The sequence below is a fragment of the Thunnus maccoyii genome, chromosome 3 (genome assembly GCF_910596095.1).
Source record: "Thunnus maccoyii chromosome 3, fThuMac1.1, whole genome shotgun sequence".
Classification (NCBI taxonomy): domain Eukaryota; kingdom Metazoa; phylum Chordata; class Actinopteri; order Scombriformes; family Scombridae; genus Thunnus; species Thunnus maccoyii.
Genome location: NC_056535.1, coordinates 28321468 through 28341912, shown reverse-complemented (window position 1 = coordinate 28341912; position 20445 = coordinate 28321468). Strand labels below are relative to the sequence as shown.

The following is a 20445-nucleotide window of genomic DNA, read 5'->3' as shown; positions in this document are numbered from 1 at the left end:
AAGAAAAAGTCCAATGTTGCTCTCAAACTTAAAGGTGTTAGTTGGCTGAACTTCTTGGCTTGATGCCTCAAAATGTGACCAAAGGTGTTGCACCTTCTGGCCTCCCTACTGCTGGTGTACATTAAACTTTGGGTTACAATAACTTTGTAAGATGTTTTCTAATGTTCATGTCTGACGTTTGCTCGCTAAATTGAGGTTGGCGCATAGGTGGTACTTTTCCGCAGTACACAAATATGAGATTTTAGCATTTTACTGTATTAATTGATTATTTATGAGTCCAATATGTGATGTAATCAATTCAAAATTTCACAAATGCCTTAAGTATCCCACCATGAGTGTGTGGGCCCCACCCTCTGGCCTTGGCGCCTGCACGCTGCTTTGCCAGAATATTCAAAAAGTCCATTAATAGTGGGGCACACCCCTGTTTTCTGTTAATGGACGGAGTGTGGGAAAGCTCTGGAGATCAGAGTTGAGTGTGAATGACATCCACCCCACCAGCAGCAGACTAATTCTCTAAAGGGAATTGGCACACTTCAGCAAACAGCTGCTTCAACCTCCCACCTTCATGTGTAGAGCTGAAATTTTGTCGAAAAGTTCATTGGTACAACAGCATTACTTTGACCGGAGGTCCAAAATCTATGAGATGAGATTCAAAATCATTTTTGTAATACTTTATGATAGATTCAATGTAATTTCAAATTTTACTGCCAGCCAATGGCGTCCTTTCCCTCCAGATGGTTGGTGATGTCATTCTCTGTTTCTATAACAACACACAGCCAGCATCTGTCACTGGAGTCCCTTTGTGGCTCATTGACCACAGTATACAGGGAGTCAGTGTGGGAAAGTGAGATCTACCTTCTACTCACACTGAGGCACGTGTCAAAAGACTCTGTTACATCTGGACAGCAGCATGATTATTGTCTTGAGTTTATTTCAAATGCCATGACTGTGAATCACACTGTTTTTGACATCTTGGAGTATTATTTTGCAAAAGAATGAATTATTGGTGAAAACAAGAAGTTGAAGCAAAAACCATCGTTGCCTGTAAATGATCAATTCAAAATGGAGGATAAATGGCATGAGTTTCACTTGCTATGTTTTACTTTTTTACTCAATACAAAAATCTAGATGAAAAAGTCCACTTAGTTTTTACTTTTATTTTTATCCAACATGAAATCAAACATTACACCATGAATGTTATTCCCTAACATGTGTGATGGGATGATCAGCGTGTGCTCAGTCAAAGTCATTGATCTCAGTATCAGGCAGCAGTTCTGTTCTCTACAGGGTCACCACTTTCCCAGATTCACACAGAGCTCTGTGAGTCTCTCTCCATCACCCTCCCCAGTCCTCCACCTGTTCCCCTGAGATCTAACCATTGTCCCCCAGGCATTAACAGCATTCAGAATGTTATATCCTCTTTTGTCTCACCAAGCTCTCTGATTGGGTGAGAGTGTGAGAAACTCCAGCCAGTCCGAGACCCACACATTCATATGGAGATGTGGGACTATAAATAGGAGGGATGAAGCCAGCAGAGATCAGATTCTCTCTACAGAGACCTCTACAGCACAGAGATCCAGCTATGGCACCTACAATCACTGCAGCAATGACCAACTCTCAGGACCATCTGACTCTGACCCACAAGGTAAACTGAAGATTCATGATGACTTCATCTTGTCATGAGAGGTTGTCATTGTTCATGCTATCATTAAACTCCAGAATAAGTTTATTAATGACTTTGTTTTTCTTTCTGCAGCTCAGAAAGCCTCTGGTGGAGAAGTTACGCAGAGAACGAATCAACAGCAGCATTGAGCAGCTCAAGTCTCTCCTGGGTCCAGAGTTCGTCAAACAGCAGCCAGACTCCAAGCTGGAGAAAGCAGACATCCTGGAGATGACAGTTTGCTTCCTGACACAGCTGCAGCAGCAGAATCAACAGCAAGGAAGACTGCTGAACCACTTCAACAAGCTGCAGTCTTCCTCTGATAAGAACCTGAGAGAGGCTGACTTCTCTCCTCTGAGCTCCACAGTCCAGACCCAGACCAGCATCACCAAAGAGAAGAGTCCAGTCAACAGCGCCCTCTGGAGGCCGTGGTAGACTCATACAGAGTGGAGACACTACCAGACAAACTGAGATGACCATGTTGGTCAAAGATTACTGGACTGAATTATTTGAGTTTTAATTCACTTGTTCTTCTGTATACAGAAGGCTGATTTGTGTGTTTTTGTATTTGTGCTAGATGACATTTCCTAAGGAAATGACAGCAACAATATCTTTCAAGTGAAGAAAGAACATCTTGTCATGCATGTAGCATGAACTCAATCTGATTGCATCAGCAATTGTTATTATTCCTTATTGTACTTCATGTATTAGTAGTACATAATGCTATGGTAACATCTGTTACCTTTTGATTGGTATTGATCATCTTGATCAAAAATTTAAATGTCCTTTTCATGGACATATTGTTTTAATGGACTTTATGTTACTTTAATCTCTGTGATTAGTTAAAATTGATCTGTTGTAAGATCCAAAAGTTTTCTTAAAGTCACGCTATCACAATTTTCTAGTGATACTTTTATGCCTTGTGGCGCGTCATGTATTGTTACAATATAATGCTATTTTGGTATTTGTTACCTCTTGATTAGTATTAATCATTTTTAATGTCAATTGTTATATCTTAATGGATTTGACTCAAAAGTGATCTGTTTTAAGATCAGTGTGTTTATACTGTTACTGTAAAAGCTTTCATTAATGTCACACTGTCACAGTTTTCCAGTGGTGATGTGATTTTTGAGAAACAATTGAATTTTGTGTTATCAAGAATAATGTGATCTGTTGTAAGGTCAGTTTTTGCTTCTGCAAATATGTAAATCCATTGGCAATGAGAACTTTGTCCTCAAATACTGTCAATCGATTGTCTTTTATAAAGACAGCTGTTCCTTTACTCTCTCTGAGTACAGTGTGTCTTGTAGAAATCTACAAGTTGTTGTTGTGATGTATCATCACGTCTTGTTGAAACTTGCGACCTTTATGTGGCTCATTGTGCCACATTGAATAAACAAACACTGCCAGTTGCAAATATGTTTTCTCATGTTATTCAGTGTCATGATTATTCTCTTTATAATTATGGAAAAGAGACTTTCTTCAGTTTTTCATTAAATATATCTGACTTAATTGATAGATGTCTCCATGATAGATCCTAACTCACATATCAAGATAAAATTCAGCACACATAGTATTTGTACATCTGTAACATACCTGATAAGTGTGAATGTAAGCATAATCAGTTTTAATGTTGTTCAATTAAGATCTTTGTTGTAGAGAGATTATCAGTGTTATCTCACTCTATTTATAAGGAGTAGGTCAAGTCATGAAACCAAATGAGAACATTTTTAATTGCAAATACAGTCTTGCTGCAGCATCTTATTGGCAAAACTGTCAGCTGCAGGTGTTTTAATATAAAGTGTTTGAAGTTAACCATTTCCCTCTTTAAAGAGGTCACACATTGTATCTAGAGTGACGGATAATGAGGCACACTTCCATTGTTCCTTCATTGAAAGCAGTGAATGGACAGAGTGTGGGAAACCAGTGAAACCTCACTCACAGAGCCCCTGTGGGACAATAGATCCAGACCTCTGTCCATAGGGATGAGCATTAAAAGGGACTCTGCTGCCCTCAGTGGAGATCATTTAATCTATTCCTGATAGATATCACAATTTCATCTTGTCTAAAACTATTACTCAAAAATGAGGGTCTCCTCTCAGTGACATGGCCACTTCATATCTTTTTTAAATGAAGTACCAGTACACTACAGGTGTACCCAACACAAGCTTTAGTTAGTTTTACTAGTTAGCAAGCTGTTAGTTACATCTTCATTTTTCAATACATCAGACAGTGACATGTTGACAAAAATGCACAAGCAGCTGTGTTCAGTGTGAAAAATAGTGTAAGGTAACAGCACACCAGAGGCACGATGAAGCTAAGTTAGTCTTGTAAAATAATTATAGCGCTTTGCTCACCATACAACCAGCTGAGGCAGCAAGTGTTGGAGTTCAACCCTGTCAGGATAATCTTCATCCAGCCGCTTGTACACTTGCCATAATGGTTTCCATCAAAAGGTCAACTAGCTACACTTGCCATTGAGCACTTTTCTGGCCAATATGTCCAATGTTGCCTAAGTGGCATTAAAATTTTGAATGACATCTATCCATCCAATCACTTCTTGCATGAAAAATTTCATCGGAATAACTTTACTCGTGGATTCTGTGAGAGGGATATTGAGACTGTAGGACATATTTTCTTCCAGTGTGAATCTGTGCAGGAATTTCGGGTTTCATTTCAGAGCTGGCTTCAATCTAAGGACATATTGCTGCACCCTCTAAATGTGGTGTCAGTTAAAAATGGAGTACTTATGAATCAATCAATCAATCAGTTTTTATTTATATAGTGCCAAATCACAACAAAAGTCATCTCAGGGCATTTTTCACAAAGAGCAGGTCGATACCGTACTCTTTAATTTACAGAGACCCAACGATTCTTCAACGAAGAAGAAGAAGAAGAAGAGGAAGAAGAAGAAGAAGAAGAAGAAGAAGAAGAAGAAGAAGAAGAAGAAGAAGAAGAAAGTCCAATGTTGCCTCCAAACTTAAAGGTGTTAGTTGGCTGAACTTCTTGGCTTGATGCCTCAAAATGTGACCAAAGGTGTTGCACCTTCTGGCCTCCCTACTGCTGGTGTACGTTAAACTTTGGGTTACAATAACTTTGTAAAATGTTTTCTAATGTTCATGTCTGACGTTTGCTTGCTAAACTGAGGTTGGCACATAGGTGGTACCTTTCCACAGTACACAAATATGATATTTTAGCATTTTACTGTATTAATTGATTATTTATGAGTCCAATATGTGATGTAATCAATTCAAAATTTCACAAATGCCTTAAGTATCCCACCATGAGTGTGTGGGCCCCACCCTCTACCCTTGGCTCCTGCATGCTGCTTTGCCAGAATATTCAAAAAGTCCATTAGTAGTGGGGCACACCCCTGTTTTCTGTTAATGGACGGAGTGTGGGAAAGCTCTGGAGATCAGAGTTGAGTGTGAACGACATCCACCCCACCAGCAGCAGACTAATTCTCTAAAGGGAATTGGCACACTTCAGCAAACAGCTGCCTCAACCTCCCACTCTCATGTGTAGAGCTGAAATTTTGTTGAAAAGTTCCTTAGTACAACAACATTACTTTGACTGGAGGTCCAAAATCTATGAGATGAGATTCAAAATCATTTTTGTAATACTTTATGTTAGATTCACTGTTATTTCAAATTTTACTGCCAGCCAATGGCGTCCTTTCCCTCCAGATGGTTGGTGATGTCATTCTCCGTTTCTATAACAACACACAGCCAGCATCTGTCACTGGAGTCCCTTTGTGGCTCATTGACCACAGTATACAGGGAGTCAGTGTGGGAAAGTGAGATCTACCTTCTACTCACACTGAGGCACGTGTCAAAAGACTCTGTTACATCTGGACAGCAGCATGATTATTGTCTTGAGTTTATTTCAAATGCCATGACTGTGAATCACACTGTTTTTAACATATTGGAGTATTATTTTGCAAAAGAATGAATTATTGGTGAAAACAAGAAGTTGAAGCAAAAACCATCGTTGCCTGTAAATGATCAATTCAAAATGGAGGATAAATGGCACGAGTTTCACTTGCTATGTTTTAATTTTTTACTCAATATGAAAATCTAGATGAAAAAGTCCACTTAGTTTTTACTTTTATTTTTATCCTACATGTAATCAAACATTACACCATGAATGTTATTCCCTCACATGTGTGATGGGATGATCAGCGTGTGCTCAGTCAAAGTCATTGATCTCAGCATCAGGCACCAGATCTGGTCTCTACAGGGTCACCACTTTCCCAGATCCACACAGAGCTCAGTGAGTCTCTCTCCATCACCCCCCCAGTCCTCCACCTGTTCCCCTGAGATCTAACCATTGTCCCCCAGGCATTAACAGCATTCAGCATGTTATATCCTCTTTTGTCTCACCAAGCTCTCTGATTGGATGTGAGTGTGAGAAACTTCAACCAGACTGAGACCCACACATTCATATGGAGATGTGGGACTATAAATAGGAGGGATGAAGCCAGCAGAGATCAAATTCTCTCTACAGAGACCTCTACAGCACAGAGATCCAGCTATGGCACCTACAATCACTGCAGCAACGACCAACTCTCAGGACCATCTGACTCTGACCCACAAGGTAAATTGAAGATTCATGATGACTTCATCTTGTCATGAGAGGTTGTTCTTGTTATGCTAACACTAAACTCCAGAATAAGTTGATTAATGACTTTATTCTTCTTTCTGCAGCTCAGAAAGCCTCTGGTGGAGAAGTTACGCAGAGAACGAATCAACAGCAGCATTGAGCAGCTCAAGTCTCTCTTGGGTCCAGAGTTCCTCAAACAGCAGCCAGACTCCAAGCTGGAGAAAGCAGACATCCTGGAGATGACAGTTTGCTTCCTGACACAGCTGCAGCAGCAGAATCAACAGCAAGGAAGACTGCTGAACCACTTCAACAAGCTGCAGTCTTCCTCTGATAAGAACCTGAGAGAGGCTGACTTCTCTCCTCTGAGCTCCACAGTCCAGACCCAGACCAGCATCACCAAAGAGAAGAGTCCAGTCAACAGCGCCCTCTGGAGGCCGTGGTAGACTCATACAGACTGGAGACACTACCAGACAAACTGAGATGACCATGTTGGTCAAACATTACTGGACTGAATTATTTGAGTTTTAATTCACTTGTTCTTCTGTATACAGAAGGCTGATTTGTGTGTTTTTGTATTTGTGCTAGATGACATTTCCTAAGGAAATGACAGCAACAATATCTTTTAAGTGAAGAAAGAACATCTTGTCATGCATGTAGCATGAACTCAATCTGATTGCATTAGCAATTATTATGCCTCATTGTACTTCATGTATTTGCAGTATATAATGCTATGGTAACATTAGTTACCTTTTGATTGGTATTGATCATGTTGATCAAAATTTAAATGTCCTTTTCATGGACATATTGTTTTAATGGACTTTATGTTACTTTAATCTCTGTGATTAGTCAAAATTGATCTGTTGTAAGATCCAAAAGTTTACTTAAAATCACGCTATCACAATTTTCTAGTGATACTTTTATGCCTCATGGCGCGTCATGTATTGTTACAATATAATGCTATTTTGTTACCTCTTGATTAGTATTAATCATTTTTAATGTCAATTGTTATATCATAATGGATTTGACTCAAAAGTGATCTGTTTTAAGATCAGTGTGTTTATACTGTTACTGTAAAAGTTTTCATTAATGTCACACTGTCACAGTTTTCCAATGATGATGTGATTTTTGAGAAACAATTGAATTTTGTGTTTATCAAGAATAATGTGATCTGTTGTAAGGTCAGTTTTTGCTTCTGCAAATGTGTAAATCCATTGGCAGTGAGAACTTTGTCCTCAAATACTGTCAATCGATTGTCTTTTATAAAGACAGCTGTTCCTTTACTCTCTCTGAGTACAGTGTGTCTTGTAGAAATCTACAAGTTGTTGTTGTGATGTATCATCACGTCTTGTTGAAACTTGCAAACTTTATGTGGCTCATTGTGCCACGTTGAATAAACAAACACTGCCAGTTGCAAATATGTTTTCTCATGTTATTCAGTGTCATGATTATCCTCTTTATAATTATGGAAATGAGACTTTCCTCAGTTTTTCATTAAATCCATCTGACTTAATTGATAGATGTCTCTAAGATAGATCCTAACTCACATATCAAGAGAAAATTCAGCACACATAGTATTTGTAGTATTTGTACATCTGTAACATACTTGTTAAGTGTGAATGTAAGCATAATCAGTTTTAATGTTGTTCAATTAAGATCTTTGTTGTAGAGAGATTATCAATATTATCTCACTATTTATAAGGAGTAGGTCAAGTCATTAAATCAAATGAGAACATTTTTAATTGCAAATACAGTCTTGCTGCAGCATCCTTTTGGCAAAACTGTCAGTTGCAGGTGTTTTAATATAAAATGTTTGAAGTTAACCATTTCCCTCTTTAAAGAGGTCACACATTGTATCTAGAGTGATGGATAATGAGGCACACTTCCATTGTTCCTCCATTGAAAGCCGTGAATGGGCAGAGTGTGGGAAACCAGTGAAACCTCACTCACAGAGCCCCTGTGGGACAATAGATCCAGACCTCTGTCCATAGGGATGGGCATTAAAAGGGACTCTGGTGCCCTCAGTGGAGATCATTTAATCTATTCCTGATAGATATCACAATTTCATCTTGTCTAAAACTATTACTCAAAAATGAGGGTCTCCTCTCAGTGACATGGCCACTTCATATCTTCTTTAAATGAAGCACCAGGACACTACAGGAGACGATATAGTGTTGTCTGTATTATGTGTACCCAACACAAGCTTTAGTTAGTTTTACTAGTTAGCAAGCTGTTAGTTACATCAATTCATTTTTCAATACATCAGACAGTGACATGTTGACAAAAATGCACAAGCAGCTGTGTTCAGTGTGAAAAATAGTGTAAGGTAAGATGAATTATGAATCAATCAATCAATCAATCAATCAGTTTTTATTTATATAGTGCCAAATCACAACAAAAGTCATCTCAGGGCACTTTTCACATAGAGCAGGTCTGTACCGTACCCTTTAATTTACAGAGACCCAACAATTCCCCCCATGAGCACGCACTTGGTGACAGTGGTAAGGAAAAACTCCACTTTAACGGTTTAAACAAATTGATTTTATTGGGTAAACACTTTATTCATAGATGTTAATATGTAAATGTTAAGCCTCACATCAGCAGATAGAAGAATGAACTCAAACTATTTGCAAAATCTCTTCAATGCATGATGGACAGAAATGCCCTGAAACTTTTTTCTTTATTGGACTAGTTTATGCTGCTTGAATAGGACCCTCACTCTTACTTAACTTTAATTAAATTCATGAAATGTACTTCTTTTGTTTCTTTTTATTTGTCATTGTTTTGTCATTAGTAAGCTAGTGTTCCAACATGAATGTATGTTTTGTATTAGTGAAATATACCATACAGGTCTGTAATTGAAATTTGTTCAATAAGAAGAAGAAGAAGAAGAAGAAGAAGAAGAAGAAGCAGAAGAAGAAGAAGAAGAAGAAGAAAGTCCAACGTTGCCTCCAAACTTAAAGGTGTTAGTTGGCTGAACTTCTTGGCTTGATGCCTCAAAATGTGACCAAAGGTTTTGCACCTTCTTGCTTCCCTACTGCTGGTGTACGTCAAACTTTGGGTGTCAATAACTTTGTAAGATGTTTTCTAATGTTCATGTCTGATGTTTGCTCGCTAAATTGAGGTTGGCGCATAGGTGGTACTTTCCTCGAGGCAACTAGAGTCATCCAGTATCCACTTCCTGTCACAATTATTACTTGAGTGGACAAAACTGCTTAATCTGATGTTCTGTCCTGATGTTTTTACCCTGACCCAGTACACAAATATGAAATTTTAGCATTTTACTGTATTAATTGATTAATTATGAGTCCAATATGTGAAGTAATCAATTAAAAATTTCACAAATGCCTTAAGTATCCCACCATGAGTCTGTGGACCCCACCCTCTATCCTTGGCGCCTGCATGCTGCTTTGCCAGAATACTCAAAAAGTCCATTAGTAGTGGGGCACACCCCTGTTTTCTGTTAATGGACGGAGTGTGGGAAAGCTCTGGAGATCAGAGTTGAGTGTGAATGACATCCACCCCACCAGCAGCAGACTAATTCTCTAAAGGGAATTGGCACACTTCAGCAAACAGCTGCCTCAACCTCCCGCCTTCATGTTTAGAGCAGAAATTTTGTTGAAAAGTTCATTGGTACAACACCATTACTTTGACTGGAAGTCCAAAATCTATGAGATGAGATTCAAAATCATTTTTGTAACACTTTATGTTAGATTCACTGTTATTTCAAATTTTACTGCCAGCCAATGGCGTCCTTTCCCTCCAGATGGTTGGTGATGTCATTCTCTGTTTCTATAACAACACACAGCCAGCATCTGTCACTGGAGTCCCTTTGTGGCTCATTGACCACAGTATACAGGGAGTCAGTGTGGGAAAGTGAGATCTACCTTCTACTCACACTGAGGCACGTGTCAAAAGACTCTGTTACATCTGGACAGCAGCATGATTATTGTCTTGAGTTTATTTCAAATGCCATGACTGTGAATCACACTGTTTTTAACATCTTGGAGTACTATTTTTCAAAATAATGAATTATTGGTGAAAACAAGAAGTTGAAACCACTGTAAATGATCAATTCAAAATGGAGGATAAATGGCACGAGTTTCACTTGCTATGTTTTACTTTTTTACTCAATACGAAATTCTAGATGAAAAAGTCCACTTAGTTTTTACTTTTATTTCTAACCTACATGTAATCAAACATTACACCATGAATGTTATTCCCTAACATGTGTGATGGGATGATGAGCGTGTGCTCAGTCAAAGTCATTGATCTCAGCATCAGGCAGCAGATCTGGTCTCTACAGGGTCACCACTTTCCCAGATTCATACAGAGCTCTGTGAGTCTCTCTCCATCACCCCCCCCCAGTCCTCCACCTGTTCCCCTGAGATCTAACCATTGTCCCCCAGGCATTAACAGCATTCAGCATGTTATATCCTCTTTTGTCTCACCAAGCTCTCTGATTGGCTGAGAGTGTGAGAAACTCCAGCCAGACGGAGACCCACACATTCATATGGAGATGTGGGACTATAAATAGGAGGGATGTAGCCAGCAGAGATCAGATTCTCTCTACAGAGACCTCTACAGCACAGAGATCCAGCTATGGCACCTACAATCACTGCAGCAATGACCAACTCTCAGGACCATCTGACTCTGACCCACAAGGTAAATTGAAGATTCATGATGACTTCATCTTGTCATGAGAGGTTGTTCTTTTTATGCTAACATTAAACTCCAGAATAAGTTGATTAATGACTTTGTTTTTCTTTCTGCAGCTCAGAAAGCCTCTGGTGGAGAAGTTACGCAGAGAGCGAATCAACAGCAGCATTGAGCAGCTCAAGTCTCTCCTGGGTCCAGAGTTCGTCAAACAGCAGCCAGACTCCAAGCTGGAGAAAGCAGACATCCTGGAGATGACAGTTTGCTTCCTAACACAGCTGCAGCAGCAGAATCAACAGCAAGGAAGACTGCTGAACCACTTCAACAAGCTGCAGTCTTCCTCTGATAAGAACCTGAGAGAGGCTGACTTCTCTCCTCTGAGCTCCACAGTCCAGACCCAGACCAGCATCACCAAAGAGAAGAGTCCAGTCAACAGCACCCTCTGGAGGCTGTGGTAGACTCATACAGACTGGAGACACTACCAGACAAACTGTGATGACCATGTTGGTCAAACATTACTGGACTGAATTATTTGAGATTTAATTCACTTGTTCTTCTGTATACAGAAGGCTGATTTGTGTGTTTTTGTATTTGTGCTAGATGACATTTCCTAAGGAAATGACAGCAACAATATCTTTCAAGTGAAGAAAGAACATCTTGTCATGCATGTAGCATGAACTCAATCTGATTGCATCAGCAATTATTATGCCTCATTGTACTTCATGTATTTGCAGTATATAATGCTATGGTAACATTTGCTACCTTTTGATTGGTATTGATCATCTTGATCAAACTTTTAACCGTCCTTTTTTTGGACATATTGTTTTAATGGACTTTATGTTACTTTAATCTCTGTGATTAGTCAAAATTGATCTGTTGTAAGATCCAAAAGTTTAACCTTTTTTTATAAAAAGTTTTCTTAGTCACTTTATCACAATTTTCTAGTGATACTTTTATGCCTCATGGCGCGTCATGTATTGTTACAATATAATGCTATTTTGGTATTTGTTACCTCTTGATTAGTATTAATCATTTTTAATGTCAATTGTTATATCATAATGTATTTTACTCAAAAGCGATCTGTTTTAAGATCAGTTTGTTCATACTGTTATTGTAAAAGTTTTCATTAATGTCACACTGTCACAGTTTTCCAGTGATGATGTGATTTTTACATTTTGAGAAACAATTGAATTTTGTGTTTATCAAGAATAATGTGATCTGTTGTAAGGTCAGTTTTTACTGCTGCAAATTTGTAAATCCATTGGCAGTGAGATCTTTGTCCTCACATACTGTCAATCAATTGTCTTTCATAAAGACAGCTGTTCCTTTACTCTCTCTGAGTACAGTGTGTCTTGTAGAAATCTACAAGTTGTTGTTGTGATGTATCATCACGTCTTGTTGAAACTTGCAAACTTTATGTGGCTCATTGTGCCACGTTGAATAAACAAACACTGCCAGTTGTAAATTTTGCTTTCTCATGTTATTCAGTGTCATGATTATCCTCTTTCTTCATTTTTTCATTAAATCCATCTGACTTAATTGATAGATGTCTCTAAGATAGATCCTAACTCACATATCAAGATAAAATTCAGCACACATAGTATTTGTACATCTGTAACATACCTGATAAGTGTGAATGTAAGCATAATCAGTTTTAATGTTGTTCAATTAAGATCTTTGTTGTAGAGAGATTATCAATGTTATCTCGCTCTATTTATATGGAGTAGGTCAAGATGTGAAATCAAATGAGAACATTTTTAATTGCAAATACAGTCTTCCTGCAGCATCTTATTGGCAAAACTGTCAGCTGCAGGTGTTTTAATATAAAAATGTTTGAAGTTAACCATTTCCCTCTTTAAAGAGGTCACACATTGTATCTAGAGTGATGGATAATGAGGCACACTTCCATTGTTCCTTCATTGAAAGCAGTGAATGGACAGAGTGTGGGAAACCAGTGAAACCTCACTCACAGAGCCCCTGTGGGACAATAGATCCAGACCTCTGTCCATAGGGACAGACATTAAAAGGGACTCTGCTGCCCTCAGTGGAGATCATTTAATCTATTCCTGATAGATATCACAAGTTTATCTTGTCTAAAACTATATTCTTAGGGCTTTGCAGTTTTTGAAAACATTTCTGTCGGTGAAATATCTAACCTGCCTGTCCTATGTATCACTACACATGAAGCAAATTGTAAAATTCACACCCTCATGATACATGGCTTTGAAAAGGAGACAGTTAGCTTTCATGGTCTAAAACACTTTCTCAATCTTATCCATCTTTCACCTGTTTCAATAAAGAGGTGGTTGTTTGCTTGTTAATTTACCTTTGAGCTTATTCAAAATGATCATTTGAAATTATTGTCAGTCAATAATTCTGTCACAGAGTACTGATATGAAGTTGTACACTTAATGGTAGTTTGTTCAGTTGGAAAAAAGGTTATCAACACTATTACTCAAAAGGGTCTCCTCTCATCGACATGCTCAATGCCTATTTCATATATTTTAATGAACCACCAGCACAACAAAGCTAACCCTGGTCAACACGAGTCTTTAAAAAAAGATTAAAGCTTTACTCATAATACACCCAGCTGAAGGCAGCTGGTTCATGTCACATTTTATCTGAATGGACAAAGCCGCTTAATCTCATGTTTTGAGTCTGATCTGGTACAAAAATATGAGATTTTAGCATTTTATTGTATTAATTAATTATTCATGACTTGACAATGTGAAGTCATCAACTCAATTTTTCACATATGCCTTATGTACCAACTTTAATGGGTTATTGTTTTTAGAGGAGGCCTTAGAGGAGGCCACCCTCTACCCTTGGCGCCTGCACGCTGCTTTGCCAGAATATTCAAAAAGTCCATTAGTAGTGGGGCACACGCCTGTTTTCTGTTAATGGACGGAGTGTGGGAAAGCTCTGGAGATCAGAGTTGAGTGTGAATGACATCCACCCCACCAGCAGCAGACTAATTCTCTAAAGGGATTTGGCACACTTCAGCAAACAGCTGCCTCAACCTCCCACTCTCATGTTTAGAGCTGAAATTTTGATGAGGAGTTAATTAGTACAACAGAATTACTTTGACTGGAGGTCCGAAATCTATGATGATGACTGGAAGCTGACGAACGAGGTTCAAAATCATTTTTGTAATACTTTATGTTACATTCACTGTAATTTCAAATTTTCCTGCCAGCCAATGGCGTCCTTTCCCTCCAGATGGTTGGTGATGTCATTCTCTGTTTCTATAACAACACACAGCCAGCATCTGTCACAGGATTCCCTTTGTGGCTCATTGACCACAGTATACAGGGAGTCAGTGTGGGAAAGTGAGATCTACCTTCTACTCACACTGAGGCACGTGTCAAAAGACTCTGTTACATCTGGACAGCAGCATGATTATTGTCTTTAGTTTATTTCAAATGCCATGACTGTGAATCACACTGTTTTTAACATCTTGGAGTATTATTTTGCAAAAGAATGAATTATTGGTGAAAACAAGAAATTGAAGCCACTGTAAATGATCGATTCAAAATGGAAGATAAATGGCACAAGTTTCACTTGAAAAAGTCCACTTAGTTTTTACTTTTATTTTTATCCTACATGAAATCAAACATTACACCATGAATGTTATTCCCTCACATGTGTGATGGGATGATGAGCGTGTGCTCAGTCATAGTCATTGATCTCAGCATCAGGCACCAGATCTGCTCTCTACAGGGTCACCACTTTCCCAGATTCACACAGAGTCTCTCTCCATCACCCCCCCAGTCCTCCACCTGTTCCCCTGAGATCTAACCATTGTCCCCCAGGCATTAACAGCATGCAGCATGTTATATCCTCTTTTGTCTATATCCTTTATTGCGTCACCAAGCTCTCTGATTGGTTGAGAGTGTGAGAAACTTCAATCAGACTGAGACCCACACATTCATATGGAGATGTGGGACTATAAATAGGAGGGATGAAGCCAGCAGAGATCAGATTCTCTCTACAGAGACCTCTACAGCACAGAGATCCAGCTATGGCACCTACAATCATTGCAGCAATGACCAACTCTCAGGACCATCTGACTCTGACCCACAAGGTAAATTGAAGATTCATGATGACATCATCTTGTCATGAGAGGTTGTTCTTTTTATGCTAACATTAAACTCCAGAATAAGTTGATTAATGACTTTATTCTTCTTTCTGCAGCTCAGAAAACCTCTGGTGGAGAAGTTACGCAGAGAGCGAATCAACAGCAGCATTGAGCAGCTCAAGTCTCTCCTGGGTCCAGAGTTCGTCAAACAGCAGCCAGACTCCAAGCTGGAGAAAGCAGACATCCTGGAGATGACAGTTTGCTTCCTGACACAGCTGCAGCAGCAGAATCAACAGCAAGGAAGACTGCTGAACCACTTCAACAAGCTGCAGTCTTCCTCTGATAAGAACCTGAGAGAGGCTGACTTCTCTCCTCTGAGCTCCACAGTCCAGACCAGCATCACCAAAGAGAAGAGTCCAGTCAACAGCGCCCTCTGGAGGCCATGGTAGACTCATACAGACTGGAGACCCTACCAGACAAACTGAGATGACCATGTTGGTCAAACATTACTGGACTGAATTATTTGAGATTTAATTCACTTGTTCTTCTGTATACAGAAGGCTGATTTGTGTGTTTTTGTATTTGTGCTAGATGACATTTCCTAAGGAAATGACAGCAACAATATCTTTCAAGTGAAGAAAGAGCATCTTGTCATGCATGTAGCATGAACTAAATCTGATTGCATCAGCAATTGTTATTATTCCTTACTGTGCTACATCTACATTAGTAGTATATAATGCTATGGTAACATTAGTTACCTTTTGATTGGTATTGATCATTTTGATCAAAATTTATTATTATTCATTTTTATGGACATATTGTTATAGAGGACTTTATCTCTATGATTACTCAGAACTGATCTATTGTAAGATCCACATGTTTATCCTTTTTTTCCATAAAAGGTTTTCTTAATATCCCATTTTCACAATCTTCCAGTGACACTGTCATGTTCTTTTAATGAACATTAGTTATATTTAGTGACTAGTTTTCATTACATTGTGAAAAGAAGACTTTGATCTGTTTTAAGGTCATTTTTTACTGTTTTGCTTTTGTTCATTAAGAGCAAATTATTCACTGTGTTCAGAAATGCTCTGAAAGAGCAGTTTGTAATCCATTCTCAAATATTTGTGTGTGTCTTTTATAAAGACAGCTGTTCCTTTACTCTCTCTGAGTACAGTGTGTTTTGTAGAAATCTACAAGTTGTTGTTGTGATGTGTCATCACGTCTTGTTGGAGCTTGCAAACTCCATGTGGCTCTTTCTGCCTTATTGAATAAACAAACACTGCCATTTGAAAAATGTGTGTTCTTTTATTTTACAGCTTCTTTATGATGTTTAAAAACTTTTTTGTTATTGCAGTTTTCTTGGCTATCTGATTTAAGTTGTGATAGTTTTTAGATAGAAGTTTCATACTTGTGGATGAACTTTTCATCTCAGTCTTGCTGCAGTTATAATTGCCCCCATACAGTTATGACTATAAGAAGACCACCTTCTTATACAACACCTGATAAGATAAAGACATTTTAAAGAATACAACATGGTAGACAGATGACTGTTTTTGACATCTTTTAAACATATCTTCAGCACAACAAATACATTTATTTAGTTATTTAAATTATGTACAGTTAATATGACAATGATCTCACTAGTATTTGAAATTCTAATTAACCATCTCAATGAGAATTAGCATTTACCAGTGAATTAGTGTATTAATCAACCAACATAAAATCTTATCCAAGACTGATGGATTTCTATCCATTTCTACTGTTTTGTTCTACGCCAAAGAAAGAGAGAGAGAGAGAAAAAAACAGTCAGAAAGACAAAGGGACTTAAATGTGTCATAGCATCACTGTTTACCCACTTTTTCAACAAGCAATTTACAAAAACATCATCTTGCACACAGCTCACCTTTACCAGACTCATACTGCACACAAAAATTGTAAAAACACACCTCCACACCTGCTCAGCTGGTATCAAGTAAATTATTTTCAAGATAAAAAACAAACAAACAAAAAAATCAGCAATATCTTGATATGTACTACAGCACCGCCTCGCTAATCATTTCTGTTTAGTGATTAATCCACTATGTGGTGGACTGTTGCATGTTTAACCCATAAATTTTTCTTCAGCTCACAGACTTCCTGCAAAATACACCATATTAAAGATGTATTTTATGTCACTCACCATGCTTAGAGTTGGTGGTGCATGTTGGAGGTCTATGCCAAATTTTAGTTAGCATTTACTACCAGAACTTGATCATCTGACCAAAATATCAGGGATAAAGTAAAGCAAGATCCATGAAATCATAGTCTATGATTTGGGATGTACTGGGCCAGAGACCTGGTTGATTTTTTTTTCCCAATTCCTTCCAGTCACCTATAGAGGTCATATTATTATTGACCCTTTAAAATATGTGATAGAAGTTTTATTTTTAGCAGCATCTTTGTTAATAAGAAACTCTTGCTGTCTGCTCTTTTTTTCTGAAAATACTCTATTTATTTTATTGCTTGTGATTCATGTGTAACACAGTTTGAAAAAATATTTACTGACACAACTGGAAACTGACCAGGTTCAGGTGGTTTACCCTTCCTGCTTATCTCGTCTCCATCTGTCTCCATCTATCTGCTGTCTGTGTAGGGGCTCCGGTTTCCCACTTTCCCTCCTCTGAGCTCCCACAGCTCCCTGCACAAGGCTGAACGTGCCCCAGTCACACGCCCTCCTCTCTCTCTGAGGCTGGGAGCCACACCGACACACGGCTTCCCACACTTCTGTATGCAGTCTGCTCAGCCGCACACACAATAGAAGTGTGTCTGCTTTCACAAAGCCTCAGGATGGTTCTCAGGCAGGGACAGGACAGAAGGCCACTTCACAGATAAACCATCTGGTTTGGCCGTAACTCACTGCTGGGAAACACAGAGTGAGAAAATATAACATTAGAACATTATTACAGCTTTTGGATCATTTTTAAAGAATGCTTTCATTCATATATTCTGGTATTGGAGTTTGATGATTTTCTTTAAATAAATAATCCAAAGTTTGGTTGTTAAGTGAATTGAACTCCTTTCCAGTTATTCCTAATGTAGATGTAACAGTGAGAGAGAAGGTGGGCTCTCCATTCATCTTCCATTTCATAAAAATGAAAGACAACAAATCAGAAGAGTTGTCTTTGTTGTGCATAAATATATAGGATATTCTAACGCCAATGAGAATTTTATTGTAATATTATCTTTTATTTTCATTGCACATTTTCAGGCTCAGTGCCACGTCAGTTTATAGTTGGCATCAGGGTCGTGTCCACTTGAGGAAGAACATTTTCCCACTGACCTCATTGATCTGTGGCATACAGATAAAGCATCCCACCTGTTCTGTGTGACAGCCATTAAATTCACTCTATTGTCCTGAGCTCCGAGCCTCCTGATTGGCTGAGCGGCAGAGAGACCGCAGGATGAACAGCATAAATGCGGAGCGGAGACGCAGATGTCAGCAGAGACACCCTCTAACACTTCGCAAGCAACAGCAGAAGTTTCCAACGGCAGGAACAAACCATAAAATGGCTCTCTACGCAGACCTCGCTCTTCAAGACAGCATGAAGGAGCAGCTCTTTAGGTAAGTCACCAAACCAAACTGTCATCATTGCTGTGAACTCAGGCAATAGTAAACTAAAAATATGCTTTATTTATTTTCTACTTTCCATTAAATTGATGAACAAGTTAATAAAAGTCACAACTTTGCTTCTTCCAGGTGTAAACTCCAAATGTTGGAGAGGAAATGCAGCACCGGAGTGGAGAAACTGAAGGCTCTGATTGAAGAACACATGCAGAATGGGATCCCTGTTTCAGACATCCTGGAGAAAACAAAGTCCTTCCTCACCTTGAGAAAAGCCCTGCTGTCACACAACGGCTACTCCAAATACTCAAGGGACATTTTACGTGTGTTTCCTGACGCAGAGGAAGACCTGGCTCCACTGTGCTTTTAAAGCCCAACTGGAACGGACAATTGAAAATCACTGAAACTGCATTCAAATTGTTGCAGTTTGTCGATCTGTGAACGACAACAGATTTTATTGATGCCGACTGCATCTATGTGTTTTGATGTGTGCACAGACTGTGTGTTGAAAAATCTGCTGATTGTAGAGAAATGCATTATTTGCATCATGACAAGCAGATATACAGAGACTAATAAGGCTTGTTAGCTTTATTTAAAAAAGTTTAGAGAAAATGTCTTTTTGAGGTTAAAAAACCTGGATCTACACTCAGGATACTTTGGGTGTTCTGGGTAATTCCCCATATTTCTCATTTGATATGGTTTCATCACTCAGAGGAAGAAAAGTGGATTCAGAGTTAAAGGCTAAGAAGTCAGTGACTGAGGAGAAGAATGAATAGTTAACTTGTTAAAACATGTTTTGCTGCTTTTTTGGATTTATGGCTCTAGTGGTTGCTTTTGTTTGAGCAAAACCACAGAAGATTAATCCAGTCTTTTAACTATGCAGACATTGGCTGCTGTGTTTTGTCCGATAAAAATATGAGCGTATGGGTGGACAGATAGAAGATGTTTTATTTCACCTGCAGAGTTTTTCCTGATTGACTTCAGTAAATTCTGTTTAAAATCTTATACCAAGCAGAATAATGTTAACCTCTTCTTCCTGTGAAAATTGTACTGCCTTGTTTCAAGGTATCATATTTTTTTTTAAAAAAACCTACCTTTCTTCTGAAAAGGGCTTTGTTATTGTTTTATGTATGCTGTGTATGCATATGTTGTTTCGTTCATCAGTTTTGTCACCAAAATGGATTTTAAGTTGTTCTGGTGTTGCTGCAGATTCGAAGAAAATAAATATGTAAGACATATACTTTTTTTCATGTCACTTCCTATGAATCAATTGTGGGAATAACACCATTAAAATTTTCCTACCAAGGTTTGAAAAACAAATTATAACTTCAACCAGTGAAGTCATATTCTTGATGTATAATTAAGCTTTTAAGAATTTTTATTGTAGTTTTTTCTGTGCCTTCTAGCAATATAATACATTTTAAACACTATGAATATGAGCAGTGCCTGTTCCATGACAAACCACACATCTATACCTCACTTAACTGCCACCATTATACAGATACAGGTGGCAAATTAAAGGATAAACCAATATATAAGAGTAGAGAAACATATTGAATGCATATGTTTCTGTGAAGAACATCCTGAATGTTTGATGAGTATGAAAATGATGTGAATTGTGTATCATGGCCTTTGCAGTCAGATCTCAGTTGAACAGCTATGGCACCATCTCCATCAAAACACCAAAAAGGGGAATATCTGGTGGAAGAATAGAGGTGTTTATGTAGTTCCAGAGACAATATATGTTGAAGCTGAACTTCTGGAGGCTTGTGGAGACCCAACACCTCATAAAGACACTTTATGCTGGCTTTTCTGTTAAATTGTCACCCGTTTTTTATGTAACACCTC

General features: G+C 38.4%; 4 protein-coding genes across 4 annotated transcripts; all 4 read left to right on the top strand.

Moving 5' to 3' along the window:
* The first annotated feature begins 1410 nt into the window (after window positions 1-1410).
* Window positions 1411-2115, top strand: LOC121894599 (transcription factor HES-5-like). Its single transcript, XM_042407304.1, has 2 exons — window positions 1411-1645; window positions 1757-2115. Exons 1-2 carry the CDS (start codon window positions 1523-1525, stop codon window positions 2093-2095), a joined length of 462 nt encoding a protein of 153 aa, XP_042263238.1. The 5' UTR covers window positions 1411-1522; the 3' UTR covers window positions 2096-2115.
* A 4078-nt stretch (window positions 2116-6193) lies between these two features.
* Window positions 6194-6946, top strand: LOC121894644 (transcription factor HES-5-like). The gene is made up of 2 exons (XM_042407364.1): window positions 6194-6256; window positions 6367-6946. The coding sequence occupies exons 1-2, from the start codon at window positions 6194-6196 to the stop codon at window positions 6703-6705; spliced, it is 402 nt and encodes a 133-aa protein (XP_042263298.1). The 3' UTR covers window positions 6706-6946.
* Window positions 6947-10817: 3871 nt separating this feature from the next.
* Window positions 10818-11373, top strand: LOC121894629 (transcription factor HES-5-like). Its single transcript, XM_042407348.1, has 2 exons — window positions 10818-10924; window positions 11035-11373. The coding sequence occupies exons 1-2, from the start codon at window positions 10862-10864 to the stop codon at window positions 11371-11373; spliced, it is 402 nt and encodes a 133-aa protein (XP_042263282.1). The 5' UTR covers window positions 10818-10861.
* A 3466-nt stretch (window positions 11374-14839) lies between these two features.
* On the top strand, window positions 14840-15840 carry LOC121894602 (enhancer of split mbeta protein-like). The gene is made up of 2 exons (XM_042407307.1): window positions 14840-14999; window positions 15110-15840. Exons 1-2 carry the CDS (start codon window positions 14877-14879, stop codon window positions 15440-15442), a joined length of 456 nt encoding a protein of 151 aa, XP_042263241.1. The 5' UTR covers window positions 14840-14876; the 3' UTR covers window positions 15443-15840.
* The last annotated feature ends 4605 nt before the right edge of the window (window positions 15841-20445 follow it).